This window comes from Xenopus laevis, chromosome 3L (assembly GCF_017654675.1).
Source record: "Xenopus laevis strain J_2021 chromosome 3L, Xenopus_laevis_v10.1, whole genome shotgun sequence".
Classification (NCBI taxonomy): domain Eukaryota; kingdom Metazoa; phylum Chordata; class Amphibia; order Anura; family Pipidae; genus Xenopus; species Xenopus laevis.
In genome coordinates this window covers 65,792,801-65,811,528 of record NC_054375.1, presented here as the reverse complement: position 1 = coordinate 65,811,528, position 18,728 = coordinate 65,792,801, and the positions used below count along the sequence as shown (strand labels likewise).

At 38.2% G+C, this 18,728-nt stretch overlaps 1 protein-coding gene across 3 annotated transcripts in view; it reads right to left on the bottom strand.

Annotated features, from left to right (window-relative positions):
* The window catches only part of cpm.L (carboxypeptidase M L homeolog), a 46,770-nt gene that overhangs the window by 16,806 nt on the left and 11,236 nt on the right, over positions 1-18,728 (bottom strand). For all 3 annotated transcript variants that reach the window (XM_041586348.1, XM_041586347.1, XM_018252456.2), the window contains exons 3-6: positions 8,451-8,548; positions 4,763-4,932; positions 2,861-3,045; positions 514-669 (exon numbers count right to left, since the gene is read on the bottom strand). In XM_041586348.1, the coding sequence (XP_041442282.1) occupies positions 514-669; positions 2,861-3,045; positions 4,763-4,932; positions 8,451-8,548 (609 nt within the window). The remainder of the gene's footprint in view (positions 1-513; positions 670-2,860; positions 3,046-4,762; positions 4,933-8,450; positions 8,549-18,728) is intronic.

Below are 18,728 nucleotides of genomic sequence, written 5' to 3'. Positions count from 1 at the left end.
TACAAAAATTATGTTATATACATTTATATAACATGTTATATACATTTCTGGAAGAAATTTTACTCTTAGAGGAAGTTAAACAATAAAGTGGAAAATTACACTTGCAGGAACAAACAAAATTATAAGTGTATATAGAATGAGCACCACTATTGTATATACAGGTATACAGGTATGGGACCTATTATCCAGAATGCTCGGGACCTGGATAATGGGTCTTAAATATTTGGATTATTTGATTATAATGGAGTCTATGGGAGATGGCCTTTCCTTAATTCAGAACTTTCTGGATAATGGGTTTCTGGATAATGGATCCCATACTGTACTAAAAAGAGAAGTTAAACAGGCTATTTAAGAGAAAGTGTAAGAGAACTGATGAATGTACAGTAACAAATGAAGAAGGTTTTTCATTATATACTAAGAATTGTATTTGCCATACAGTTACACTAAAACTTCAGTGCACAGTCTGTCTTTAGAATACCACAAGACAAAAAACATATCTGCAAACCTGCTTACCTCGAACGGAGTACCACTGATAACCATTGGTGATGCCACCAGGAAAACTAGCCATATTTGGACACTCAACGCCTTTATACATGTTAGTATGTTTGGTTGCATACAGTGTTGCAATATTCTTGAAGAAATCATTGTCTGGACTTATTCCTTTGTTTCCTAAAAGGATGAAGATATTGTCTAATAAGTCTGTGTGATCTGCTTGATAAAAGGATCCCATTCAACATTGTAAAACATATAAATAGGTGTACTGCTGCAATTCATCAAATATAATATAAACATTTTTGTATAGGGAGTCAGTTAAAACAAAAGGCTGAAAAACGCTCAATAGAGCATAAATAAGGAAACCTTCCCACAGAAATATTTATCTAAGCTAACTACATTTTATTTGAGGTGGATTTTAGTGCAAGAAATCTTCAGGTTTAGGGTGATGGCCTATGTTTTCTCACTTGGTCATACCATGTGCGGCACCTTGTACACTCTGGGGGTTAGTAACTAAAATCCAATTTTATCTCCTTTTTTTATTAAACAAAGCTTGACCAAAATCCCATCCACGACTTTACCTTATTTATCAATAAAATAACTTGCAAAAGTCGGATGGGGAAAAAACTCGATCAAATCAAGCAAAAACTCAAATCATACACATTTTTTAGACTCAATTGTTTTGGGTTATCACCTGAAAACCCCAATTTTTTAAGATTGTCGGACTTAACCCAGTGCAGACCAATATCTTCAAATTGGGACATCTCCCATTGATTTATACATGACCTTAACTCGAAACATGAGGGTTTTTTTCCCACAAGTTTAGGAAATAACCCACGCTCCAAACAGAGAGGGGGTTATTTACTAAACTCGTAGAAAAAAAAACCTCATGTTTCGAGAGAGGGCATGTTGTCAGCCCATATATGGCTGCCTCTTAAGTCAAAGACACAGACAACAATGGGAAACGAAGAAACTTCATTATTTATTTATATTATCACCACTGCTCACTACAGGGAGAACAGGATTAGTATGGAAGGAAAACATAAAACAATGAACCATTAGTAGTAGTTTATGGTTATCATTAATTAGAAAAAATGACAGATTGATTAAGAAGAATTTATAAAGTGCAAACATATTCCACAGTGCTGGGCAATAGATCCATGTTTATAATAAACATCCAAATATTGATACAAGAAGTAAAGAGGGACCTAATCAACAGAGCTACCATTCTACAAGTAAAAAAGGTACAAGAACAGGAGTCACTAAACAGAGATGTGGCATTGAGAATTGCACTTAGGTGGCAGGGGCATATACTGTATACTGAAGGAATGCTTCTTCAAATCTCACATTTCAATAACCATCTGTACTAGCAGTGTTAGCCATTAGGACTGTAGCGCACAGGTCATTGTATCCTCCAGTGGTGAGAGCAGCTTAAAGGAGAACTAAACCCTAATGAATGTGGCTAAAAATGCCATATTTTATATACTGTAATTATTGCACCAGCCTACAGTTTCAGCTTCTCAATAGCAGCAATGATCCAGAACTTCATCATTGGAAAATGTCTGTGACACTCACATGCTCAGTGGACTCTGAGCAGTTGTTGGGAAGCTGATCTTAGGGGTTGTCGCAAATTATCAAGCAGAAAATGCCTGTAATATAAACTGATGCTACAGGGCTGATTATTAAATTCTGATGCTAGTTGCACTGGTTTCTGTGCTGGTATGTAATAATTATCTGTATTTACTAATCAGCCTTATATTGTGACATTTATATTCTATGTGTACTGTATATTGTGAGTCGGGACCCAAAGCTCAGCAGCACAGAGCATGTGCAGTGAATCAGCAGAAAAGAAGATGGGGAGCTACTGGGGCATCTTCAAAAGGAACAGATCTTTACTACTAAAGGGCTATGGTTGCTGCTACAGAATCTCAAAACATAATGTACAACATTTCTAGCCTACTTCTTTAGTAAAGCTTAAGTTCTCCTTAAAATGCCCCATGCCTTTTCTGATAATATTAAATGCGAAGCACTTGATCGAGGAACATACAGCAGTTAAAGTCTGACCTCCACCTGTCACCTGTGTACACCATCCACAGAAAATTGAATTTTATCAGAAGCCATTACAGGCAGACAAGGGTGTTTTCCATGCAGTGCAGAAGTAAAGAGTGACTCAAATGTAATGACTCCAATTTCAAATTAAACATTAAAAAAAATCTGTTTGCTCTTTTGAAAAACAGATTTCAATACAGGATTCTGCTGGAGGAGCTCTATTAACTGATGTTTTTTGAAAAAAAAGCATGTTTTTCCATGGCAAATCCCTTTAACATGTGCAATACAGACAAATCAAATGCATGATTTGGACACATACCTGAATTTCCATTATCGTATGGATAACTAGCCACTACAGCTCCACCATGGAAGTTGGCAGACAGGACGAATGTTTCATTTTTAATCCAGTCCATCACTGCCCTGGTCTCTGGCTGGATAGGATCAGGGTTTAAATCAAAGGCATCAGGAAAGTTTCTGTTCAGGTCATAGCCATTTTTATTCGTTCTTCAAAAAAAGTAAAGCAAGCAGTGTTTTGATTAGATAAGTATGTCAATATGTGCCTATACTCATAGGGGCAGATTCTCTAACTTCGAGTGAAGGATTCGAAGGTAAAAAACTTCGAATTTCGAAGTTTTTTTTGGGCTACTTCGACCATCGAATGGGCTACTTCGACCTACGACTACGACTTCGAATCGAAGGATTCGAAGTAAAAATCGTTCGACTATTCGACCATTCGATAGTCGAAGTACTGTCTCTTTAAAAAAAAACTTCGACCCCCTAGTTCGCCATCTAAAAGCTACCGAAGTCAATGTTAGCCTATGGGGAAGGTCCCCATAGGCTTGGCTAACTTTTTTTGATCGAAGGATAATCCTTCGATCGTTGGATTAAAATCCTTCGAATCGTTCGATTAGAAGGATTTTATCGTTCGATCGAAGGAATTATCCTTCGATCGAACTATCTGCGCTTTTAATTCCTAGTCGAATATCAAGGGTTAATTAACCCTCGATGTTCGACCCTTAGTGAATCGGCCCCAAAGTGTCTAATACAAATGTTGAATCGGGAAGAATTCTGAATTTCATGTTTCATGTTTCATGTTCCCTCTTTAATATTGTTGGTCCCTGGGTCAAATGAGAGACCAGGGGGATTTCTGGATAAGGGAACTATCTGTAATTTGTATCACCATACCTTCTGCTTTAAAAAAAACATTTAGGGGCCCATTCATTAAGTTCGAGTGAAGGAATAGAAGAAAAAATACTTTGAATTTCGAAGTGTTTTTTTTGGCTACTTCGACCATCGAATGGGCTACTTCGACCTTCGACTATGACTTCGAATCGAACGATTCAAACTAAAAATCGTTCGACTATTCGACCATTCAATAGTCGAAGTACTGTCTCTTTAAGAAAAAACTTCAACCCCCTAGTTCGCCACCTAAAAGATACCGAACTCAATGTTAGCCTATGGGGAAGGCTATCTATTTTTGGTCGAAGGATAATCCTTCGATCGTTGGATTAAAATCCTTCGAATCATTCGATTCGAAGGATTTAATCGTTCGATCAAACAATTATTCCTTCGATCGTTCGATCGAACTATTTGCGCAAAATCCTTCGGCTTCGATATTCAAAGTCGAAGGATTTTCATTCCCCAGTCGAATATCAAGGGTTAATTAACCCTCGATATTCGACCCTTGGTACATTTGCCCCTTAATCATTAAATGAACCCAACAGGATTTGTTTGCCACCAATATGGATTCAAGCAGCTTAGTTACCATCAGTCTTTCGAAATGGAAAGCCCTGCTCATTGGAACCCATATATAAAATGCAGAATTATACAGTAGGGTTGGCATTTGACATGTCTGGTCACATCCCTTTAAATCTTTCACTGTTAAAGTTTTTGTCTAAGAGCATTAGCACTAATATGCTAAATCATGTCAGCTTCCAATTTACATTCTTCACCTAAGCACTCGCTTAATTGGAAGTTCAGACAGAATTTGATTCCAAAGTCCAAACATGGCGGCCACTAAACCCAACTTGAAATTTTGGGCCAAGGTACTGGGGAATGGAGGCACTTTTAATAATCTGTTAAAGTCAATAAATAATTGAATAGGTAAGGATTATGGCATTATTTTTTATATTTATTTTTATAGGTGCCAGTGAGGTGTTTATTGGGCTTAGTATGTGCTCTGTGACCCACCATCTACCCCTCTTCCTAGAGAAATCCTTACCTGCCAGTTGTTCCGTAACAATCTGGAACTGATGCATCAAACCCATCTGGATTCATAGAAGGCATGATATGGATCCTAGTACTGTTTATTAATAGTGATATCCCAGTATCATTTTTATAACTTGTGACCAAGAATTCTATTAGGTGAAGCATTAATTCCCTTCCAACCACCTGAAAGACAATGATTGATAATGGGACAAAACACACAGTGAAGCCTGGATTCATCTATATGTAGTAATCAACAAAAAAACAGTTCAGTTTATAAAGTCACACTGTCATCATGTATTTGATTTATGATCCGATTTCATTTTGACAAGACCATAACAAACCTAGCATTCATATCATTAAAAGGTGCCTGTGTTGTTTGCCTGCTCTACTTTATACAGAGTTGCAAAAGTATTCAGCATTAACAACTCACTTCTTTTGCTGATCAAATACTACGGGTATGGGACCTGTTATCCAGAATGCTTGGGACCTGGGGTTTTCCGGATAACAGATCTCTCCATAATTTGGCTCTCCATACCTTAAGTCTAAAAGAAAATAATTTAAACATTAAATAAACAGGCTGGTTTTGATCTAATAATCTCAGTTTGGATCAAGTACAAAGTACTGCTTTATTATTACAGATAAAATGGAAATCATTTTTAAATATTTGCAGAAAATGGAGTCTATGGGAGCCTGACATTGCGTAATTCAGAGCTTTCTGGATAATGGGTTTCCAAATAACGGATCCCATATCCTAGAATTTAGTTCTCTGAGATATTAGTTTGGTTTCACAATATTGAACCAAGCAGTCTTCAGTACCTGCAGTTAGCACAATTTAGCCACCTTCAAATCTTTCTTAATTATGGAGATCACCCCCCCAACACTATTCAACTTCATGTACATTTTGCTTTTCTCCAAGTTTATAACCTTAAATATATTATTTGAACCACATTTTCCAGTTTGCTGCTCAGAACTCCCCCCCCCCCCATTCAGGCATGGAACCTATTGTGTTGAAAAAAAAAATCTGTATTGTCAGCTAACACATACACAGTACTTACAATGTTGTTGATGATTAGATTCTCTCCCCTCCTCCTTCCCCCTTTATGTTGTTCCATTATAAAGTGTTGGATTCAGGAACTTAAAGTCCCTTTGCTTTCCATAAAAAAATTTGCACTAACCACTATAGTAAGTAGAGAGACTTCAAGCAGGCCCGGATTTGTGGAAAGGCCACCTAGGCCCGGGCCTAGGGCGGCAGGATTTTAGGGGGGCGGCATGCTGCCCAACCACACCCACATTGGTTCAAAAACACTAGGGAAGTGCTGGAGATACAATAATTTTTTAAATTTCATGTGCGCCAATCCCCATTGCTCTTGTCCTCCTGGAGGGGACAGGGGCGACGAACGGCAGTGGGCCTAGGGGCGCCCACTATGTAAATCCGGCCCTGACTTCCAGTCCCAGAATGCATCACTTTACCACTAAACAGCGAGGGATTACTTTACACTCTCAGAATAAAGGATCTTGAAAACTAATTTGTTGGAGTTATTATGGTTTCTTTAAATCTGTGAGATCAAGCATGTAAAAAAAATGGATATTTATATCTGGAAGTTCAGATAGAATACATCTTTTCTACATAGAAAAGGCTACAAACTCTCCATTTCTCTTTGACAGTTTTACATTTTTAAGAGAAAGTCAACCACAAAATAAAAATTTAGATTTTTCTATCTTTTTTTTTTTTTAACTCAAGTGCTAGATTATTTTAGAAAAAATTTGAACCAAATAATCATGGTTGTGGATTTCACAGAAAAAGAATCAAATGTTTCCATTCATTTTCAATGAGACTTGGTGGGACATTCACTAAGATTCGTTGTTGCGCCAAGGTCCGCTTCGCCTCACTTTGCCAGGCGTATTTTCAACAGTGCTACGCAAATTCACTAAAATCCGAAGTTGCGCTCCGGGGAAGCGTAAGGTTGCGAAGTTGCGCTAGCGTTAATTCGCCAAGCAAAGCAAAGTTACGCTAGCGATGGTTAATTTGCATATGGTGCCAAATTCAAGTTACAATGGAGGTATATGTAGCAGCACTACACAAGCCTGGGAAACCTTCAAAACAGCAAATAAAATTTTTATTTTGCCCTACACATGTGCCCACTGTATCATCATCATCATCATTTATTTATATAGCGCTGTCAAGATACGCAGTGCTTTACACTGTATAGTTAAGGTGCCATGAGTTAGGAAATGTAGGGGGAAAGGAGGGTAGCCCCCAAAAAAATTTCGATCTTTTTCAGCCTATCACCCATAAAAAAAGAAAAGACGGCAGCGTTTTTTGGGACTTAGAAATTTTTTTAACTTTTTTTGAAGCAATCCCTATCTATTCTATTGCACTTCGCCTGGTCTAAGGTGGCGAAGGATGTCTGGAGTAAAAGGTAGTGTTCAGAATAGTTCGCGAGTCAGTGAACTTGCGTAGTTACGTCCGTTGCGCAAATTCGCCAGGCGTAAGGGTGCAAAGTAACACTAGCGAATTTACGCCAGCGTCCGTTAGTGAATCGGCGAATTAACCAAAATGCGCTATGCTGGCACATTCACGCTAGCGTTAGGCGCTTCGTCGTTTAGTGAATGTGCCCCTTTATCTTTAACAGCTTCAGACTGTTTAAGATATCAGAAAATGCTTTTTTTTATCAAGATTTACCAACCTCGATTTTTGATAAATCTGCCCTCGAGTGTCGACATGATAAAACAGCATCTGTGCAATAGCAGAGACTTCCAAACTGCCAGTACACTTATGCTAAACATAATTGGTTTGTGGATCCCCCACTGAATGTGCTCAGTCACTTCCTGTGAAGTTGTATTAGCCAAGCTGTTTTAAAAAAAAAAAAACCTCAAAAACTCATATAAATGTATCTCTTTAGGTCTAGGCCTCAACCTATTAAAAGCAAATCTATATGCAATCTATGGGCTCATCAAACTCATTTCTAAAAAATGCAGCAAAAACAGTTGCCAAAACAATGGGAAATATATGTGTAAAATACCTAGAAAAAAATTGCTGAAAGACGAATTACACTACCACAATTAATTTACATATTCTCCTAAATTGACCTGGCAAGAGAAATGGGATGTGGCTGTATGGAGCATGTAGCATTTACATTTAGGGGCCGATTCACTAACTTCGAGTGAAGGATTCGAAGTAAAAAAACTTCGAATTTCGAAGTGTTTTTTGGGCTACTTTGACCATCGAATGGGCTACTACAACCTTCGACTACGACTACGACTTTGAATCGAACCATTCGAACTAAAAATCGTTCGACTATTCGACCATTTGATAGTCGAAGTACTGTCTCTTTAAGAAAAAACTTCGACCCCCTAGTTCGCCATCTAGAAGCTACCGAACTCAATGTTAGCCTAAGGGGAAGGTCCCCATAGGCTTTCCTAAGTTTTTTTGATCGAAGGATATTCCTTCGATCGTTGGATTAAAATCCTTCGAATCGTTCGATTCGAAAGATTTAATCGTTCGATCAAAGGAATAATCCTTCGATCGTTCGATCGCACTATTTGCGCTAAAATCCTTCGACTTTGATATTCGAAGTCAAAGGATTTTAATTCCCAGTCGAATATCGAGGGTTAATTAACCCTCGATATTCGACCCTTTGTGAATCGGCCCCTTAGTGTCTGCCACTGCTGTGCAAATTAAGGAGCTAAATGATACATACCTCATTGCCATGCATGTTTGCAACATACTTCATTTCTGGAATGCCAATCATATGCTTGGAAGGATTTAATCCTATGACCAAAACCCATAGTTGGTTACCTTAAAGGCATAAGAAAAACAACAAGCATTAACACGTTACAATGGTTTACTGCCCATCCATATTGGTATAAGCTGTTTTTTTTACTTGTCTACTGAAATTCCAAAGCTTTTCTCTGCTTTGACACACCTTAGTTTAGTCAGGGAATAGCATCTTGAAAGTCAAAGGAGGACGCTCATATAATTACACTCATGTGTTCGAGTGCAATTTTCAAAGAATAATGGATCTCGCTAGTGAGAGGATACCTGGCTTGTGAGATGGGTGTGCCCAGCCAGCTGAAATCTGCTGTGTACCCATTACTTCTCTGATTGCATATTAATTTAAAAAGTGCCATGCTGGGTGCAAAATACTCACCTATGTGACCCTTGGAACCCATGCACACCAACTAAGATGCATATAGGTGCATGTGAATAATCTCACCTTTAGCATAAGGAACTTACTTTTCAGTGGACATAGCTTACTATATCTGAACTATCACGGTGGAATTCTAGTCCAGTATATTTGAAGATGGATATTTTCCTGGTTTGCATATATTCAAGGGTATTTTTCCGTCAAAACTCAAATTTAAAATGAGGGTTAAAATGAGGGTTATAATGAAGGAGCCATGGTTGTTAATTGTTTTTGGACACCATGCAAGTTGTGAGTGCTTAAATGGAAAAGTGTAGTTAGACAACAGTTATATTGTAAATACCTTAGTTTAATAGCCTTGAGGAGAACTAATCACACCAATAGTACCTTGTACCTTATTTATTGATCAACTCGTGCTTTCGTTCCTGGGAGGAACGCTTTCTTTGTATTTAACTTAAAGTGATACTTTCAATACGCATCAGTTAATAGTTAGTGTTGCTTAGGCAGAATTCAGCACTGAATCCATTTCTGAAAAGAGCAAACAGATTTTTTTATATTTAATTTTGAAATCTGACATGGTGCTGGAAATATTGTCAGTTTCCCAGCTGCCCCCAGTCATGTGCTGTAATAAATTTTAGTTACTCTTCACTGCTGTACTGCAAGTTGGAGTCATATCACCCCTCCCCCCACCAGCAGCCTAACAATGGAAAGGTAACCAGATAGCAGCTCCCTAACACAAGATAATAGCCCCCTGGTAGAACAGCACTCAATAGTGAAATCCATGTCCCACTGTGACACATTCAGTTACACTGAGCAGGAGAAACAACAGCCTGCCAGAAAGCAGTTCCATCCTTAAGTGCTGGCTCTTTCTGAAAGCACATGACCAGGCAAAATGACCTGAGTTATACTCTACTCATCCTCGGCTACCAAAACATAACAAATATTACAACTAAAACAATACACTTGCTGGTTTAGGAATGACATTTTATATGGTAGAGTGAATTATTTGCAGTGTAATTTAGAAATAAAAAATACATCATAAATATCATGACAGAATCCCTTTAACGGCCCTCAGTATAGGCAGAATTTTATCAGTACATGCATGGTTAGCTTTATGAAGATCTATAATCAACAAACCAATACAATAAAATAACATGAAAGTAAATATTACTAATAAATCCATTTGTTGGATGGGGAATGTGCTAAATTTACACAACATAGATGACTTATTTCTGGTGTGGGATAGAACAGGGGAGGAATGCCAGTAGTTTGTTTCCTTTGTAGTTGAGATTCTAGTCTTGTGTCTAAAGTATTTCTGTAGTGGTGGTGTTCCCACACATACACTTGCAGTGAGTTAGTGGCAGTGCTGCTGCACCCTACATACCTGGCTTAACAAAAACAAGCAAAATGGCAGCCACCCACCCACATATGTTGCATTATAATGGTGCCTCACTCATTTATTTGGCCACAGAGAGTGAAATACTTTGTACCCTAAAGTATCTAAATGCATTATCTGGATATGGGAATTGCAGTGAAAGAAGGGGTTATAAATGGGTCAGTTTACAAAATACCTACAGACAAGAATACTTGGCATTTTTACCTTAATAATATGTATCGAGATCTTTCCAAAGTACATCGTATGTGAGAACATCTGCCATACCCAGTGACAGAAAGGAGAAATTGGAAGATATAGATATTACCAAGAAATTTCTTGCAGGTAACTACATTCTTCAGGACCCCCTTGTGTTTAGAAACACAAGACATTGGGGGGAATTCACAAAAGTGTCGGTAAAAAAAGTAACCCAGAAGTGGCGGTCGACAAATTTGTAAAATGTCGTATGAACGGCAAATTCACAAAGGCAGATGTTACCATCTCTGAATGTCTCGTAAGTCTGACAATTTTCTAAAATGTCGTATGTCTTTTCATCGTACAAACGACATTTACCAAGACTTTTTAAACGACAATTTGTCTGACATTTTCATTTTGGAGAGCCTAAAGTGTCTGAAAAATTGTCGGTAAAAAAAATGAGTTTACGAGTAATTCATAAAAATGGCGGGAAAAGTGGCGCCGCAAAAACCACGCCCACTTTTAACGACACTAATTCAAAAGTGTCGCACATGTCTGAAAATTGGCGGAGAAATGCTCTGTGAATTTGTCGGCTGTTGCTACGACACTTTTTACGACATTTTAAAGACATTTTTTCGTTCCAGACACTTTTGTGAATTCCCCCCAAAGTGTTTGTAAAAGTGTGTGGAAGGTGAACAACCCCTGAAGCCCTGCTCTTAGCACCCCTGTATTCATCAGAACCAGATAGAAAATCCACCCTTTTACTGCCAAGCCAACTTTTTCAGCCCTTGTTATGCTCCAAGAAATCTCACTTTTCCATGTTTTCTTTCTACCCAACCTGTCACATATCATACACTGGTATTCTCTATTATTTATATGAAGGCAACCAATTCCACAGTGCTGTAAAGAGGTTATACATTATTCACATACTGTATATTATCTGTAGGCTTTTTATGAATATATTTCTTTCATTGTAATACATTGCTAGTATTATACAAAAAGGCAGTGACAGTACACTCCTATAACCCATCTGCCTTACTAACAAATAAAGGTTAACAGTTACAGCATGTATACGCCTGAGGCAAGTACACTTGTGATACGAAGCTCTCGTGAACGTTCCATGACGTCTCATTTTAAGCAGGTGTGGAGATGTATTCAAAGCAAACACACTGGACGGATGTTGCTTTATTCGCCTACAATTGTCATGTCACATCAAAGTCCATTTTTAAATGTGCTATTTCCAGCAACGTAATGTAATTGTATTATTTATACATCCATTACATCTTAAGGAAAAATAATATATTTTGTTTGTAACAAAATATTTGTGTGATGTGGTCAAAGATCTAAGACACTCTAAGACATCACTGATGACCACAAGTGCAGTTGCATTCCTGCAGTCAGCTGTGCGTAAAACCCAATTCATTAAAGGTAAAAATGAGCTCCTTGCACTGTATAGTTGTGCTTGTAGCCATTGCCTGCCTCCTGTTCCCAATGGAGTACAGGTGTGCAAATAGTCACAGGAGAACCCTGGAGCTTCTAACACCCATATAACTTCACTGATTACTCTTAACAAGAAAAGCATAACTACTCTAACTCATGCTGACAAATGCAAATGGGAAGCTATATGAGGCTCTCTCGGTACAAACTTCCCTTGCCTATATGTTTTAGCGACCATTTATTGACCAATAAATGTAATATAATCTATTCATATAACATCTGTAAAGTCCCCCATAATAAAGACATATGTATCAACCACTGAGGATCTAACTTTATTATGACTGGTCAAAATAAATGATTTATTATACCTGTATTCAATGAAATAGCCGGCTTTTCACTCTAATGAGCATGTGCTGCCGCAAGAAGCAAGAAGAAGCCAGAAGAGGATCACTCCGTGGTGCTTGCTGGAATAAACCCAGGCCGGTGCAGTTTTCTGTTGAACACTGGCCTGAGGTTTCAGATAAGTAAATACATTCACTTGGGGTGCCTAACATTTGACACCCCCAAGTATGAAACAACTTTCCTTCTCCTTTAAACCCCTAGCCACTAATGTATTATTTTAATACTCTATAGGCCCCTGCCACCAATGTTTTTTTTTAAATATTCTCTGGGGTCCCAATGTTTCTTTTAACTTGTAAGGTGGGGCCCGGCGCCAATGTTTTTTAAAAAAAAAACTTTTCTGGGGGCCCTGGTGCCAATGTTTTTTTGACTTGTAGGGGGGTTCCTGACCACCAGCATTTAAAAAAAAAAAAAAAACTTTTATGGGGGGCCACCACAGTATTAATTTTCAACTTATAAGGGGGCCATGACCATTAATGGCTTTTTATAACTTGTGTGCGGGGGGGGGGGTGTTACCATTTTTAGCGCTGATGTCTGTGTGGTCTTTTAACTGGGGTGTGGGCAGGATCTGGGGTGGCGCTTGGGCGCTGGGGTGGGTGGGGTGGTGCCCCAGAAAATTTTGTTGTACAGGGCCTGTGATTTCTAATGGAGGCCCTGGCTACTGCACAAACCATGGCTTCACCATTTTATGCTAACTTAAAATGCACATATCATGCAAACAATGTTTTCCTCACTAGATGTGTGGCCTAATAGTCTACACTTACTTTGGGGCAAAAATCCTACTCTTGGGTGGGGAGGGGCACACACTTATACATAATAAGCATGCGCATGCATGTAATGCAAGATCTATCTGATTTACATCACACACAGACACATGATAAGCAAGCCAATACACTTACTCTTTATGCGCATGCATGTTCCACAATACAGTGTAGTGCTCACAAGGGATGTTTTCTTCCCAAAATACCATTTCTCCCCCAGTCTGTATATAGGCTCTATTTGCATGCGCCTCCATTGGGGAAAACTGTATGATTGATGCCTTCTCCAAATTGTTGGAAGAAAGCAGGAAATGTAGACATTGTACACTGTAGCGTTAAGATGTGCTTTATGCATTTAAGCAGGTCCAATGCTCCTGGAATAGGTTAAAAACCAGTCTACTCAGAATATTTTTGACCGAATATGCATAAAGTGTGCTATAGTGACCAGAGGAGCTGGCATTTTATGACATCATGATGCTGCCTGTGGAAACCATTTAGCAATCCCTGCTCATCATGATAAATAAACAAATGCAAGTAATTATTGTCTGTGAAGAGTTAACTATGCCCATGTGTTTTAGTGCATATGTATATTTAATTATAAATAGGCTGTATTCTTCATGTAAATTCAGCAAGTACCAGTGAATGTATTGTTGAAATAACACAGGCAGAAAGTAAAGCCCTCCCTAAACAGAGAAGTACTTTATACTCAATAACCAGCTTTGTTTTTATACTGGCTAACTGATCTGTGCAAAGTGATTGCTATGGGAAAGCATATTGTGTGATTTCTCATGCTACATGTACAAAGATATTACAATAACATCAAAACTAAAAACTCTCTAGTGCATTAAATCTAACTTGGTAGCTTAACTGTTGTGGTTATATTAAAGATTCCACCCTTTGATATATGTTCTATTATTCTAAGTTACACTAGGGTTCAAAGGCAAATGAAATACCCCATGATTTAATGCTTAAATTACATACAGGTATGGAAAATTTTATTTTTCCAAGGTAAGCAAATGAGTGGTTAGGGAGAATGGGGAAGCACCAGTCTTCTCGCTCAGCAGCCTTCAATGACGGCCCCTGAGCTGAAATCCAATTTAGCAACATATAACTTCTAATGACCTTAAAGGAATTGGCCCTAAAGGAATTGTTCCTTTGTAGCCTATGGGCCCCAGTGGTCCCTTAACTACCTCCAGCAAACCTGCGCTTAGTGTAGAAAGCATGCCTTTCTTCTCTCCTCAGTTCCCAGTTCCCCTTTAGGTGTTATTATTATGGAGCTGGTTTATTAGTATGCTTCCTTAATTAAAACAATATGTCCCTGCTGCAGACAATTCATGCATGGTTCACTGCAGACAGCAGTCTGTGAGGCCATGAAATGGGGCAAAGTGATGGTTTGCCCAATTAGACAGATTTAAAAATCCTGTCAGGCACGAACAGGGTTTTCATAGGTGATCTGATCAAGGAATTGATCTCCACATTTTCATCAGGTAAAAAAAAATAAATGTGTGCTAAAACGTGACAAAGAATAATCGATTACAGAAATGTAGTATAAACAAAATAATGCAATCGTAGAATGACTCTCAATCAAGTTTAGTCATCATTATAAAAGTTTTTCTACCTTTTCAGAAAATTGTTAATCTTAATAAATATGCATTATTTGTGTACCATGTGTACCTTTAGCCTTAATAACGAACTATATAAACATATTTATCGAAACTGTCATCTTAAATGTGATATAAACTGTGACTGAACATGGGTGACCAACGATGCTCTGATTTGGAAACTTTGTCAGGCAATCAGATCTTGGCTTATATGGCCAGATTAAAGCTGGCCATAGATGTTGAGATTTTTAAAAGATCAGATCCTGATCGTGAGACCACGATCTTCTCAGAACGATCGTACGATCGTACGAATTTACCATCAACTAAAAAGACCAGTTTGCCAGGAAAACAAAGGGGAGCTGCCTGCTCGGCCCTGCAAACATAGATAGATTGCACTGGGACCGACAAAGATTTTTTGACCTGGCCGATCAATTTCCTGACAGATGTCGGCCGAAAAATCGTAAAATGTACGATCGTTCGAATTCCACTAACCGCACGATAATTTCGAAAGATCGGTCGGGCTTCCCTAAAATCGGTCGTTCGGCAACAAGAATCGTCGCGTCTATGGGGAGCTTAACACTGGGAATGGATCAATCAACTACCTATGGTGCTGCATTACTTGCAGGAGCAAATGCACGTAATACATAATGATTTCCAAGTGAAACATTAATTTGAAATAATTTAGTATTTATTTATTTATATTTATGCACAAAACACAATTCTTGAAGTCCAGTGGGCTTATTACTGACATAGAGGGTGGGGTGCTAAATTAAAAAAACAGGGGCAATCTGCCATTTTCTTGCACTTTGCACAGTGCCTTCCAGCATTGCCACCCCAAGATTATAGCATTGCTTCTGTTCACAGAGAAGGGGAAGGAGGCATGCAGGCATTGTTTAACTGTAGAATTTACCAAACAGATCAGTATTTTGATTCCATAAATATATCAATCAAAATAAAAGTTATCATTTTCAATCCCACAGAAAATAAGGACCAATGATAATATGTTTGTAAATGATTCAAGTGTATTTTACCAATATTGATTGAATCCACTTTTCTTGGAACAAAATTAAACTCATCTATTACAAATCAATCTGCTTTATTATGGATCAGTTGTTGCAGGAATAAAAATCATGTTATATATCAACATCAGAATCTGTTGCTCCATAACAGTCATATGTATATCAACCCCAACAACTTCTATAACATTTTCTTTTCTGGAGTTACCGGCCTCTAAAAATTAATAAGTAGACAACTTCAAGTCTTGAATAAATTGTAGGTTGCCCCTGCTTTTGCACTTCGCACCCTGCCACGTGTCATAAATGAGCCCTCTGGACTTCAAGAAAAGTGTTTTGTACATTATAGGAATTAATACTATATTACATCAATAACAGTTTTACTGAAGTCTTTCTACTGAAACATTATCCTTTCTCCTCATTCTTAAACAAAAAGAATACAATTTCATTAAATATTTCTGCTCAATTATATTAAGTAATATAAGATGATATACCCAGCGGGGAAAGGGAAATGTGCCTGGTGTTATAATCAGGTTTCAGAGCTTAACTGGTGTAGCTCAGAAGTGGGTTACTGTACAAAGCTCACTTTTGTACATGCAGGTACAGGTGAGATTAATATCAGCAATGATGAATGTGAACAAAGAGCCTTAATATGCATCTCCTTGTGATTAAAAGGTAATTTATACAGCTGTCTGAAAGCAGACAGCAGCTACAAGAAACAGTTATGAGGTTACCTTTAAACTTTAAAAAACATTTTTATATCTGAAAAACGTTCTCTGTCACTTTCTATAAAATTAAAGTTTATTAAAGTGTGTTTAGTGATAAAATACAGGTTAGTAAAAACTCATCTTTATCAAAAAGTGAAAACTTGGAGTGGCCAAATAAAGAAGCATGATAAATCTCACCCATCTTCTCTAACTCCAGGCACAGTATATCAATTACTTTGGAAGAAGGAGGAGACAGGAAGCAGATCTAGCTGCTGCTAAGTGTTCTATTGCCACAACATGTTTTGAGCACAAAGTGTAACACACACAGCCATCATAGTGATGTAAAAGAGAACTAACCCCCCCAATAAAAAAAAGTCCCTACCCACTACCCTAAATATGCCCCCTGCTCCCCCCTGCGCATAGTTCATTACCCCTGAAAGTGTCCCGAATACTTTGTTCATTTATCAGTGTAGAGCAAGCGCAGCGGAGCTCGTGGACGCCATTTCCCTTTGGCAATTCACTGCACTTTTGGCGAATGGCCAGTTGCTACGAACTGTAAGACTGCTCCAACTGCACATGTGCCAATACAACGCTCCCTTACAGATGAAGACCAAAGATTGCGCCCATGAGCTCCGTTCAGGGGTAATGAAATATGTGGGGGGGGGAAGCAGGAAGGGGGACTGTCTAGGGTAGTAGGTAGGGACTTTTGAGGGGGTTTAGTTCTCCTTTAATGGTTCATACAGAATCTGATGTAGGTAGGGGCTTTTCTTATTGGGGGGGTTACTTCTCCTTTAAAGGTTCATAGAGAATATGATGTAACCAAGGGCCCACCCCTCAACTGTGTATAACCGTTGCCATACTAATACCCAGGATTAGTCCAGTGAAATATCCAAAAGTCTATTAAGGATGGAACCAAGAAAGTCCATGGGAGAAACATGTTCTTTTTGAAGAGACTGCCCCAGTTACGGGCCATCCTAAAGGTTCTAGTCAAAGAGAAGCTCACATACACATACAGCAATTCGAATACTAAGGGGCCCATTTACTTAGCTCGGATGAAGGAATAGAAGAAAAAAAACTTCGAATTTCGAATGTTTTTTTGGCTACTTCGACCATTGAATGGGCTACTTCGACCTTCGACTACGTCTTCTAACTAAAAATCATTCGACTATTCGACCATTCGATAGTCGAAGTACTGTCTCTTTAAAAAAAAACTTTGACCCCCTAGTTCGCCACCTAAAACTTACCGAAGTCAATGTTAGCCTATGGGGAAGGTCCCCATAGGCTTTGCTTGCTTTTTTTGGTCGAAGAAAAATCATTCGATCGATTTTTAAAATCCTTCGAAATGAACGATTCGAAGGCTTTCAATTCGTCAGTCGAATATCGAGGGTTAATTAACCCTCGATATTCGACCATAAGTAAATTTGCCCTAATAGTTCCCATATAATGAATTAGTGAAGGCTAGGTAAGAGCTAGTAATGGTGTGATTTTGAGTGCAGAGAACAGCAGGGGAGGAGATAGTGTATAGCAATAACATCTACATATCATTACGATTAGGGAAAATGCTTATAATTATATTTACTTTCATTAGGTAACATTTTATTTTGTATTACAGTCCCTTTAAAATGCACTATGCACAATGCAACACATTATATTGCAAGATGCTGAATTTTAATCTAACTGTGGAATTTATTTCTGTTTATGGCTTTACATTTCCCTAGTGATACTTTGGATAACTAGTGTTCCTCCAGCAGATGACTTGAAAGGATGCACTGGCAGCTGAAGATGGACAGGTTGGGAAATTCCAGCCCTGCCTTTAGCCCTGCTTTTAGTCTCAACTCGCACCCAACCCAGCCTGAACCTGCCTAACTGGTGCCTTTCAAACTGACCCACTACTGGCTATTTCTTTCATTGTAGACACTTTCATTGTAGACACTATGTTAAAGGAACAGCAACATAAAAAAATGGAAGTGTTTTAAAGTAATAAAAATATAATGCAGTGTTGCCCAGCACTAGTAAAACGGATGTGTTTGCTTTAGGAACACTACTTATAAAAAATAAGCTGCAGAGCAGCCATTCAAAGGCGAAAAGGCTCAGGTTACACAGCAGATAAGCTCTGTAGAACATAATGGTGTTATATGTTATCCAATATTAAACCTGTGCCATATCGCCTTTTTTTCATTTGTGCCATTGCTACACAGCAGCATATTTATAAGAACTATGGTAGTGTTTCTGAAGGAGACCAATAATTTTTACCAGTGCAGAGCAACAATACATCATATTTTCATTACTTTAAAACACTTTGATTTTTTGTTTTACTGTTCCTTTAAGGTGATACTCTAAATTTGAAAAGTA